Source organism: Danio aesculapii, chromosome 4 (assembly GCF_903798145.1).
Source record: "Danio aesculapii chromosome 4, fDanAes4.1, whole genome shotgun sequence".
Taxonomy (NCBI): Eukaryota; Metazoa; Chordata; class Actinopteri; order Cypriniformes; family Danionidae; genus Danio; species Danio aesculapii.
The window spans coordinates 39,006,408-39,017,861 of NC_079438.1; the positions used below are offsets into that span (position 1 = coordinate 39,006,408).

Sequence of the window (11,454 nt, forward strand, 5' to 3'; positions counted from 1 at the left end):
ATGTTATACATTGTAATATTGCAAGACTTTTTTTAATGTGTAAAATGATAAAGCATGCTTAAAGGTCATCTCTCTCTATACACAGACCTCTCAAACATCACTCCCAGAGACTGCTCAGACATTAGCATGCTGGGGCAGAGGATAAACAAGGTGTACCAGGTGACCCCTGATCCCAGGAATGGTAGCTTTGCGGTGTATTGTGACATGGAGTCATTTGGAGGTGGGTGGACCGTCTTACAGCATCGAATCAACGGCAGCGTGAGCTTCAACCGCACCTGGGCTGACTACAAGAAGGGCTTTGGGAACCTTAACAGTGAATTCTGGCTTGGTAATGATAAAATCCACCTGCTCACCAAAGCCAAGGACATGATCCTGCGCATTGAGCTGGAAGACTCGGAGGGCACACGTGGATATGCCAAATATGATCAGTTCTATGTGTCCAATGAGTTCCTCCATTATCGGCTGTCTGTGAGCGGGTTTTCGGGGACAGCTGGAAACGCTTTGCAGTTTAGCAAACACTTCAACCATGATCAGAAGTTCTTCACTACGCCGGATAAGGACAATGACAGATACCCCTCAGGCAACTGTGGGGCGTATTATGGTTCGGGATGGTGGTTTGATGCCTGCATGTCAGCAAACCTCAATGGCAAATACTACAAAACAAAGTACAAAGGGAAAAGGGATGGGATTTTTTGGGGAACGTGGCCCAATGCCACCTCTGAGTACTATCCGACAAACTACAGACAAGCTTACAAAAATGTTAAAATGATGATAAGGCCAAAGAATTATGCACCCTAAGGCAACTCACATGAAGAAATTATTATTTTTGTGGGAAACTTTTCCTCAAGAACAAATTGTGATGCAAATCCACAGACATTAACAGAACTGCCATAAAATAAATCTGTATTTTAAACATCACAAGGTGCATAGAAATAATAACCAGCTTATGTTTTAAATATACCAACAATTTGGTTGATTGTATTGTTTATTTTGTCTGTGTGTCTTACTGCCACCTTGTGTTTAACTGGTTTGCTACACCATGGATGACTGATAGTTGATTTGTTTGTAAGTTTTTTTGTAGATACAATTATTAATAGAACCAATTTGATAATAGCTACTATGATTTACATTACCTTTGTCAATGATTGCTGGTGGAATTAAGGAAAGAGAGGGGATATATTTAACAAAAATATTTTATGCAAATTACTGTCATCAACAGGAAATGAACCTTATTTATTTTGACAGTATGGGACGGTATTTAAAGATTTTTATTTTTTTAAGTATTGCTATATGGCTAAGATTGGGATAAATGCCCACCCCTCCCCTTTTTAAAAAAAAATTGTTATAAGCTTGCTTTTTCAGAAACTGTATATTGGGGAATGTATATTAAACACCTTAATTTGTGATTTTAAGGGTATATTTGCATTTCTATGAAACAAATTAAACTTTAAAAGGAACATACTGTAGTTGACTCAAATCTGTTGATTTATATCTCACATAATCTGACATTTATTCAGAAACTATGCTAACATTAAACTGAAATGCTTGAACCTTTTGTTACTAAAATCTCAGTAGACATAGGGCAATTAAATTTATGTAATAATAATTCATAGACCTTTAAGTAGTCGCCTATATTACAAAAAAAAAATGTTTGGTGAGAGCTCGTCATAATTAAAAGTATGTTTTATGTTCATTAGACTGTACTTTATTTTAAAGCCACAGTACCACAGTATGCAGAGTAATAAACAGACCAGTGTCATGGTATATTCAAAACCAAGAGGAATCAGTATTTTGATTTAATGAGTGCAAGTTTTATGACCCCAGTGAATTAAATATTTGTAGAGGGAAACTTTTTTTTTATTTTACCTTTTATTTTGTTTTATGTTATTTCTTATTATTGTAACAATAAGCTTTTACCTGTTCCAAGCACTGCAAGGCTGGATTTGATGACAGGACAGCAGGTTGTTCTTGATGTAAATCAACCTCTGGAGCGAGAGCAGAAATGGGCGTGGCCCTCTCACTAGACTCTTGTTGGTCATCATGTGACGGCGAAGAGCTCCGCCGTTCTGCCTGGCTCATGATGACCTGCACAAAAATGTACTTAAAGACAAATTGTATTTTAAGCTAAATAAATTAATAAATTGTCCAATTGTACAAACAATCTTCGTTCCCAACTAAATGTATTTAAAGAGCGTCTGTGGCAGGTCACACTCCAGCTGCAGATAATTAACATCAATTTGCAGCAGATAATTAAGCTTAAGTAAACAGGCCCAAGCTTCATTGCAGAGAAATCAGTTGACCGAAAAAAAAACTTCTCAACCGCGTCGTCACAATAGCATTCGACCGTCATTATGACTCTCCGTAACAATATACAAACCGACGTTAAACAGACTCATTCAGGTAACGTTAGGTTTCTAGTATTTTAAACGGGATTAATACATTTTAATAGTATTGAACAGCTGTTCTGTATTTCAGTTTCCTTAAACTCACCGCTGACCCCGTAATCATACAACTATCTGTAAAACCACGATTTTATTTATTTTGGGGTTATTTTATGTCAAGCGAGTTGTTTCTTGCCATGTTTTCGCACAAACTCACCGTGGCCTGTTTATAAGTTCTTCCCCCGTTAAATCTCTGCAGTTTCAGTCATTGTTTTGTAGCGCGCGACCCAGTCTCCATAGCAACTTTTTCACAACGAGACCAGCGCGCGCACGTCAAATCAAATGGTCACTATTTTGTTTCTTCTTTTGACAGTTTCTTTCACAGATTTGCATTCGGAAACGGATAAGAATTACATAAGTGTATTTAAACGCAAATCACCTTTAACATTCTCCCCTAAGCGAAAGTACGCTGTGGCAGTCGTTTCCCCCCTGCAAAAACACGACAGCTCTGAAACTGGTAGGAGTTGATTGCACTTGCATATGCTGTACTGAGGTCTTTCTGCATTGTCCTGCATCTGTTATACATAGTCTTTCAAGTCCCTTTAAAGTCAAGTGTTTGTTTCGCTTGAGTATATATTTTTTATTAATGTGTTGGGCATACGTTTTACAGCTTGGTGTGTAAAATATAGTATGTCGCGTAAAAACGGTCAGATCAAGAGAACGCTCTATTAAAATGAGGCGTCTTCATTATTATACAAGACAAGTCCCCTTGTAGACTTGACTTTGGAGGTTTGCTGAGGCCCTCTAGTGGTAGAGAAACACCGGTGAAGTGGTTTTAAAAATGGACACTCAAATCTGTTTGAGTTGATGCTCATAAGTGTATTGAATGTTTGTACTACAAAATATTACAATGCAGCTGCTGTATGTAGGTTTATCCATAAGTTTCTAAAATTTTCATTATATAGCAGGGCTTGCGGCACAGTATACATGATATAAACTGTGAAATTACTTAGTAGTGTCATACTGTAGCATAACGTAAGTAGCAAATTAGTTTGTGTTTCTTTGTTAGTTTGATCATTCTGACTGCGATGGTTGATAGTTTGCAAATTTGCACCAGGGCAATCTGATGTGTTTTTCACTTTTGGCAGTCATTGCAGATGGTCGATCTGGATCCTCATTTGCTGCTCATGCAGTCAGATTGTAAGAAACCTCTATTTACATCCCATGGTAAAAAGTGTAATTACACATTCAACTGATATATAAATATGTATATTTATATCAATCTTCTTTTTTTTTTTTTACCTCATCTGAAGGCATGAATGTGTACGGCTGCAAAGATTGACCAGTTTTAAGCCTTTCTCTTTTGATGCACGTGATGCTGCAAGAAAAGTTGAGCGTGAGAGGAAGATGAAAGAAATGCGCCAGATACAAGAACAAGTTTGCGTAAGTGTCTTTTCCACTGAAATGTCTATTACTCCGAATCTGTGTCATACAAGTCTAATTTTGACTTTTTTTTTTTTTTTTTCTTTTCAGTGTTCAAGTTTTAGAGCTCATCCAGTGAGAAGATACAAACCTCTGAGTAAGCCATCTGTATAGTCAGAGACCTGTTCCCAGAACTGTCAATAATGTGTAGAATTTGTCTTAAAATATTTTTTTAATAAAAATACTCCCTTTTTTAAATTTCTATGCAGTTCTTTTGAATTGGTTAGTAAAAAGTAGTGTAAATCTTTAAAAAAAAATAGGAACAGTCTTATTTTCACATCCTACAAGCAGCCATTGAAAGTTATTTATTTTATATACGGTGATAGTTATTTAATTTTCATATCAGCATATGTTTTACGTGACGGATACCCTTACAGCTGCAACCCACCGCTGGGAAACACCCATACTCATTCACTCACAATTTAGCCTACCCAATTCACCAACACTGCATGTCCTTGGACTGTGGGGAAACCAGAGCACCTGGAGGAAACCCATGCGAACACAAGGAGAATATGCAAACTACACACAGAAATGCCAACTGACCCATCCGGGGCTCGAACCAGCGACCTTCTTGCTGTGAGGTGACAGCACTACCCACTTTGTCAACGCACGAACCTGAATTAATACATTAAAGGGATAATTCACTCACTCATCCTTTGGCTTAGTCCCTGATTTATTAAGACTTGCCACAGTGGAATGAACCGCCAACTACACTGGCATATGTTTTTATGCAGGGAATGCACTTCCAGTACTGGGAAATCACCTAAAACTGAAAATAGTTATTTACTCACTCTTCACTTGTTCTTTTGACTTTCTTCTGTTGAACACAAAAAAAGATGAAAGAAGACATTGATTCCCTTAGCATTTGTTTTTCCTACTATGGAAGTCAGTGGGCTATAAAATATTGGCATTTGTGTTCAACAGAATAGAAATAATAAATAGAAAAATAATAAATAATGATTTGGAAGTAAATGGTAAGTAATTTTTCACTTTTAGGTGAACTATCCCTTTAACTTAGACACAATGTTATGGTACAGAATAACAGCACATCACATCCTTTTATTTTCCTTTATATAAACGTAATTTGTAGATGACCTGCATAAATATGTTAAATAAAGCTGAGGACGCTTCCACTTGAGCCATACCTCAAAAATAATAATAATAGCTTTTCAAAATAAAATGAAGTTAGTTTTGATGAATTAATTCCCTTGTTTGTCTATTAATATGTAACATGAAATGTTTTCATTAATGCTACAAAGGTTTACTTTTTTAAAGTGGTTTTAACTTGACCAGTAAATTAACCAAAAGCTGATATTATAAAAGGCACTAGCATGACAGTAATGACCCACAACAGCGCTTTTTTGTCTGATTTATAGCAATGACTAGGTTTAAACAACATGTTGCTACAAGAGGTTGATAAATGCATTCTTGGAAGATGATGCCGTGCCTATCACTTAACTATTTTTCTGGTTCCTGCTGAACACTTCCAGGAGGGGGCAATGGATCTCCACTTTTGTGCCTGTAAGCTTTTGCTCGTTGCAGTGCTTCAGAGGAGGCCATTATTATGTAACCAGAAGCCTATTAAAAAAAAAAAAGGCTTATTCGTAGTGTCATACTACAGGTAAATCCATCCAAATACATTTACTTGTAAACTTTCACTGTATTTCTCATGCTGTAGGTATGTAAGGAAATATTTTGGGAATTTGGAAACAATGACTGAAAATGTCATCTCTGTCTGCACCACCATGGAAAAAGACAGGATGGGAGATTAGAATCCAAAACATGAGCGTAAAGAACAAATTCTCCATAGACAATTATGAGCGGGTGGATGTATAGGATATTTGCTCTTCACTGGACATTTCTGCTGTGGCCGAGGATGGAAGTAATTACCAATGTCTGTCTGCCAGAGACCATAGACCGGAACTCTCTGGAGAAAAGAAAAAGCAGCAGCCTGGAACTGACAGATATACGGACAGAAAAGCCTCAAACCACAGTGCTGCTATATTCCACCAGGAAGAAGCTCCCATCTCGGCCACAGTCATCTAAAGAAGTCATATCCTGTTGGATTTTCCTTCTAGCATAAGGAAATGAAAATACTGCAACAAACAGACTGTGAAATCTATACTGAAGCCACACGGTGAAACATATTGCTTCAAGAGTCATATGTGGTTACGTTTCTGGTTTATAATTTAGTCTGCTTGCAAATACAACTGTGCAAACATTTGCAAATGCCACCTATCTAAATATTCAGATGTTCCACCAGGACAACCGTAACATTTTGTCCTCAAGTTATGCGTGTGAATCTTTCAAGGCTTCAAAGTTGGAAAAAACCACAACAAATTTTCTTGAAGCACACAATTCTTCTTTAAAAGCAGCTCGGCTGAGGTACTGAATGGAAAGATTTCCATGAAAGCTTTGCGCAACATGAAGAATACTCTGTGATTATCTTAAACCAAAATTATAACTCTGGAGAGCCATGGAGCCCGGAGGGACATTCTGTAACCTGAAAGCTGACACTCGCTAAATGCGGGAGACGTGTAGAAACAATATATTACTCAAAAACCTTGTAAAATCTGAAACAAAAACAGCCAGAGGGGAAAAACTGCTGCAAAAACAAAATGTCTACAATGTCTTATCATGCATCACAAATTACACAAATGCGTGTCTCTGAATCGTCTTTTGTTTACAGTTTCTAAAGAGAAAAGGTTTCATGTTTGGGCAAATGTCTTCTAAAGCGTGACTATAAAGGACATAGCAGAAATTAACCAACAGGCACATTAAAACGGCCTGTTTTCACCCCAAATAAGGACACAAACTCAAGACTCTGCTTTTAAAGAGCAATTAAAATAGCCTACAAAAAAACCCTTTACCAATAAAAATGGGTCATTAATGTCACTGTGATTCAAGCTGGTGCGGGAGAACTGTGATGCAGATCTCCACCATGATATCTTTTCCAGGTCGACCAGCCATCCTGTTGAAGTGGTGTTGGGTCATTGTGCTGAGATTTGGAAAGAGTCAGCCTGTGCTGCATTTGTGCAGATGTTTGCATGGGGCTTTCTGTCCACTCACGATCTTTAAATTTGACCCAAAGGTCAGACATCTGTGGAAGATGAGCTGTGGGAAGAGGTTCAGTAAGTGGAGTCTCTCCCCCTCATACCCCAGTCATTTAAGGAGAGCAGAAAAGGGTGCACCATCTGGCTTGCTGGCTGAAGTCCTATAGGTGAACAAGTCCTCTTAAAAACTGCCAGCTCTTCAAGGGAGGTGCAAAGGAGACTAAAGAGGAAGCAATGTTATGAGATTAACATCTGCAATGCTGTATAAATCAGCTCAGATATTCAAAGCTGATAGATTAGTTCTGCCAAATAGACATCTGAGATAGACATTTTGCTGTCATATCAATTAAAGGGATAGTTCACCTAAAAACTGAAAATTGTCATTGTTTACTTGTGTCTTGGTTAATGTACACATTTATTTGTTCTGCTAAACACAAATGAAGATATTTGGAAGAATACCAGTAACAAATAGATCTCTGGATCCTAGAGAGTTCAGCAGAACAAATAAATGTATAGAACTGGAACAACAGAAGTAAATGACAACAGAATTGTCATTTTTGGGTGAACTATCCCTTTAATCTTTAAACTGCAACTCTCTCTCTCTCTCTCTCTCTCTCTCTCTCTCTCTCTCTCTCTCTCTCTCTCTCTTTCCATCCATACATCCATCCATCCATCCATCCATCCATCCATCCATCCATCCATCCATCCATCCATCCATCCATCCATCCATCCATCTATCTATCTATCTATCTATCTATCTATCTATCTATCTATCTATCTATCTATCTATCTATCTATCTATCTATCTATCTATCTATCTATCTATCTATCTATCTATCTATCAAATATAATTCATGAATCTATGTTTCTCAGCTGTCAACCTCCTGATTTACTTTTTTATTCTGCCTTCTGGCTCATTTCCTCCTCCATGTCTCCTGTTGAGCCACCTGCAAACATAACACAAGGAAACATTGGGAACCAGCCAAACCGTACTGCCGTGTTTCACATTATTCCCACACTCTGTCTGAGCCTCAGCCTCGGATACGTCAGTGCTACATTGTGAAGGTGAACAAAATTGCTAATCGATTTTAGTACTATGCTTGCACATCGTTGTTTGACTAGGATTTCATAGCTTTGCTTTCTTCAGAAAGCCTTTATTGTGTGGATAACAGGCGCTAAATCAGGATTACGACAGCCATTTTTCACTTTTAACTGCTCAGGAGTGTGTCTATGCTGAGGTGAAATGACTCAGAAATCATCAAAACATCATCCATTCAACAGCATTTGTAGTTGTGTTTCCTATGAGTTGGAATTCTGACATTAATGGGCATTCCAATCAAACTGTCTTATGGGCAAGGGTGTTAAGTAACAAATTACAAATTACTAGTAGTTTTTTTAGGAATTGTAATTTATTAAGTAGTTTTAAAAATGTATACTTTTACTGTACATTTTTAGTGCTGTATTGGTACTTTTACAACACTATGTTCCTTCAAACTGCAGTCACTACTTTATTTTTTCTTGTCCATAGGGATTGGCATAATGTCATAATCACTCCTGTGATTACTGTCCAATAAATCGCACATAGAAAGTAAATCACATCATACTGAACAAGATCAATACATGGGTGTTTTATAAACGCAGCCAACTGCTTGGAAGCATTACAAGTGTCCAAGAAGATGTCCAATCTTTACATGCAATGACAGAGAGACTGTTTAGACTGTATGTCACTGATGGGAAGATGACTGATGTCTACTGTTATGACTGAAATCGGCAAAACCGTAACCAAACATTCACTAAACGCATTACAGAATGTTTCGTTTTCACACACATGCACAAATTGCATGTAAACGCTTTCACAGTTTAATACTTACTACTCTTGAGTACTTTTAAAAATTCAACTTTTTACTCATACTCAGAGTAGTATTTTTAGAGTAACTTTTACTCTACTTGCACTGCATTTTTGAGCAAGTAATGGTACTTTTACTCGAGTATGATTTTTCCACCACTGCTTACGAGAAACTTGGAATTGCCTGCTTATGGGTACAGATGGAAGGCACCAATGCAAACAATCAAGATGACAAAAGCAACGAGCAGTTTTGCTGGAAACTAAGTGTTAGTAAACTCAAAATCTTGAGTAGCATAAACACACTGTTTTCATCTGCCATTATTGAACTATATATGTGCATGTCTGTAAACTGAACACAAGATAATGCATTACCATTGTCACACATTTATTTTTTGTATTTTACACAAAGATGATAATGCTATTGTTTTCAGGCACGCTAAAACCAATTTTCTATGAGTTTTCAGGTCCCATGTCATGTAAATGAACAGCCAACATCCACAGAAATTTTAGTAACACTTTTAGTTTAAGTACCAATCCTCACTATTGACTAGTGCCTAACCTGCCTTTTATTAAGATATTGGCTGTTTGTTAGTACTCGTAAAGTACATATTCTGCATCTTATTCTACAGCAAATTCCTAATTCTACCCAATACTTAAACCCAACAACTACCTTAATAGCTATTAATAACTAGCAAATTAGGTGTTTACTGAGACAAAAGTCATAGTTAATGGTTTGTTAATAGTGAGAATTGTACCTTAAAATAGAGTGACCAAAAGCTTTCCATTTTTCGTTACAAAATGTGGCGCAAAAAGTAGCCTGAGCTATGTGGAATCATGAGAAAAGACTGCTTTTAATTCTGTTATTAAAGGGACAAATTTCCTACCAGGACAAACAAGGATAAATCTGAACTCTTTGCCAATAAGCAAATTGAGAAATTAGCATATTTAACACCCTTTATAAGTAACTTGTCTTTGAAAATATCTCAAAAGAAACAGCTGAGAAAACTGCTAAAGAAGTTTTTTTTATAAAATGTTGCAATTCCAGAAGCATTGGTTGGAAAATGAGCCAGAGATGAGACAAGTAACTCAAGGGAAAATGAGAAATGGCAAGTCTCCGTACTGCAGGAATTGGCTTCAAGATGAGAGAAGGGGAGCAAAGGAGGAAATCACAATGGGAGGAGCTGGACATAAGGACAACAAGGCCGTTTATCTTTGGTTTGACCATGATAACCATTTGGAGCAGAAGCAAGGACACTGCACTCCTTTGCACTTTTGGCATGTTTTGTCTATGGCAATTGCTGTTATTAAGGGGTAAACTGAGATATATTATGACTTCTGGATTCAGGATCTGACTCATCATCACCATATCAAGCTCTTGGGAGCACGGTTTTGTTTGACAGTCTTTGATAGGGTTTCAGCAGCTGGAATTTCAAGGGTTATTAGGATCTACTGTATCTGGTTTTGATCTCACTAATGCTTTGCATTTTTCAAATAAACTCGTCTCACTTGTTGCCTCTCTCAGAGTTTTTAACTGTTTACAAACTCTGGAATCATTCATTAATCTTGAAAAATAATGTTAATGTTTCGTTATCATCAATCATTTTAGTTTAATTGCTGCTTTTAACACAACTTGGCTAGAGAAATGTTTAATTTTTTTTTGTTTTGTTTTTTTTGCTATCAACTTGAACTCAAGCAAACAGTGATATACAGAATGAAAGACAGATAGACGGACATCTGTTAACAGAAAACCACAGTATACAATGGGTCATGCATTTTAGGTCAAACTCTATGTCGAATGAAACCAGATGTTGAGGAAGGTTCTTTATCATAAACAATGGTTGATAAGTTGAAAATTCTGGTACAAATCTAGCTTGAATCTGTTAAGGAATATGGACTTCCACACTAATTAGTGATAGTGGATTTTATGATTGATGCATTTTGTATGTGAATAATAACAAAAAAAATTATTTTTTAATAAAGTACATTGAGTTTGTAAAACTTTATCAGCTTTCTGTCAAAAGGTCTAGCTTTTAAGACTTGTTCACAGCCGTGTTACAACTGCTAATGGTTGAATTCAGTCGACAAATTTGGGCCAATATCTCATTTTTAAATGGAAAAGCCACAGAGCCTTCAAAAGATAGCGCTAGAAAAACTATAAAACCAATTTTATAGATTTACTACGGAGAGAACTGTGGTTTAGAGCTTTACAGAACTGTGGCAAGGGCAAGGCTAAAAATATATGGCAATTTTCCCCTCCCATTAAAACGTCTTAAACAGCCATTATATTTTACTATCTGCTGTTCAAATATCCAGTACTGTTACAAAGAAGTACTTTGAGATGAAAGTTATGAATATTTCCTTCTGCATGTAGGTCAAAAATGAGAAGAGATTTTTAATTATCAAAATAATAGCTGTAAAAAAGCTTTAAAATCCCTGCTTAATTTAAAAAATATATATATTTTTTTACCATGATTTAGTTATTGTTCATATAATATTTAAACTTTGTTAGACAAAATCTAAAACAAGAATCATTCGATGAGAATTGAAAAGACTTACTTTTAAATCTGAAATCCTTTTTTCATGCTTTGAAATTATACGACTATACTTTAACTCCCATTTGACAGCGTTGCATTTTTAATCACCTAAAATATAATTAAATAATGAAACAATATTTCTATTATAATAAGTAGAG

At 36.4% G+C, this 11,454-nt stretch overlaps 3 protein-coding genes across 3 annotated transcripts in view; 2 read left to right on the top strand and 1 right to left on the bottom strand.

Moving 5' to 3' along the window:
- fgl2a (fibrinogen-like 2a) overlaps window positions 1-1,462 on the top strand; it is a 2,938-nt gene extending 1,476 nt beyond the window's left edge. The window contains exon 2 of the mRNA XM_056455610.1: window positions 86-1,462. Coding sequence (XP_056311585.1) covers window positions 86-798 — 713 coding nt within the window. The 3' untranslated portion in view covers window positions 799-1,462. The remainder of the gene's footprint in view (window positions 1-85) is intronic.
- Window positions 1-2,676, bottom strand: part of ccdc146 (coiled-coil domain containing 146) — a 27,861-nt gene extending 25,185 nt beyond the window's left edge. Inside the window, exons 1-2 of the mRNA XM_056455612.1 lie at window positions 2,599-2,676; window positions 1,918-2,085 (exon numbers count right to left, since the gene is read on the bottom strand). Coding sequence (XP_056311587.1) covers window positions 1,918-2,079 — 162 coding nt within the window. The 5' untranslated portion in view covers window positions 2,080-2,085; window positions 2,599-2,676. The remainder of the gene's footprint in view (window positions 1-1,917; window positions 2,086-2,598) is intronic.
- Window positions 2,267-10,077, top strand: sinup (siaz-interacting nuclear protein). The gene is made up of 6 exons (XM_056456363.1): window positions 2,267-2,898; window positions 3,530-3,581; window positions 3,695-3,824; window positions 3,915-3,960; window positions 6,821-6,954; window positions 9,808-10,077. Exons 1-6 carry the CDS (start codon window positions 2,724-2,726, stop codon window positions 10,075-10,077), a joined length of 807 nt encoding a protein of 268 aa, XP_056312338.1. The 5' UTR covers window positions 2,267-2,723.
- The last annotated feature ends 1,377 nt before the right edge of the window (window positions 10,078-11,454 follow it).

Bases quoted from the DNA above. Each gene is read 5' to 3' on its own strand.
- sinup (XM_056456363.1), top strand. From the start codon at position 2,724: ATGGTCACTATTTTGTTTCTTCTTTTGACAGTTTCTTTCACAGATTTG. The intron at 3,961-6,820 runs GTAAGCCATCTG...TATCTTTTCCAG, and splicing joins GAGAAGATACAAACCTCTGA to GTCGACCAGCCATCCTGTTG. The intron at 6,955-9,807 runs GTCAGACATCTG...TTGCAATTCCAG, and splicing joins TCTTTAAATTTGACCCAAAG to AAGCATTGGTTGGAAAATGA.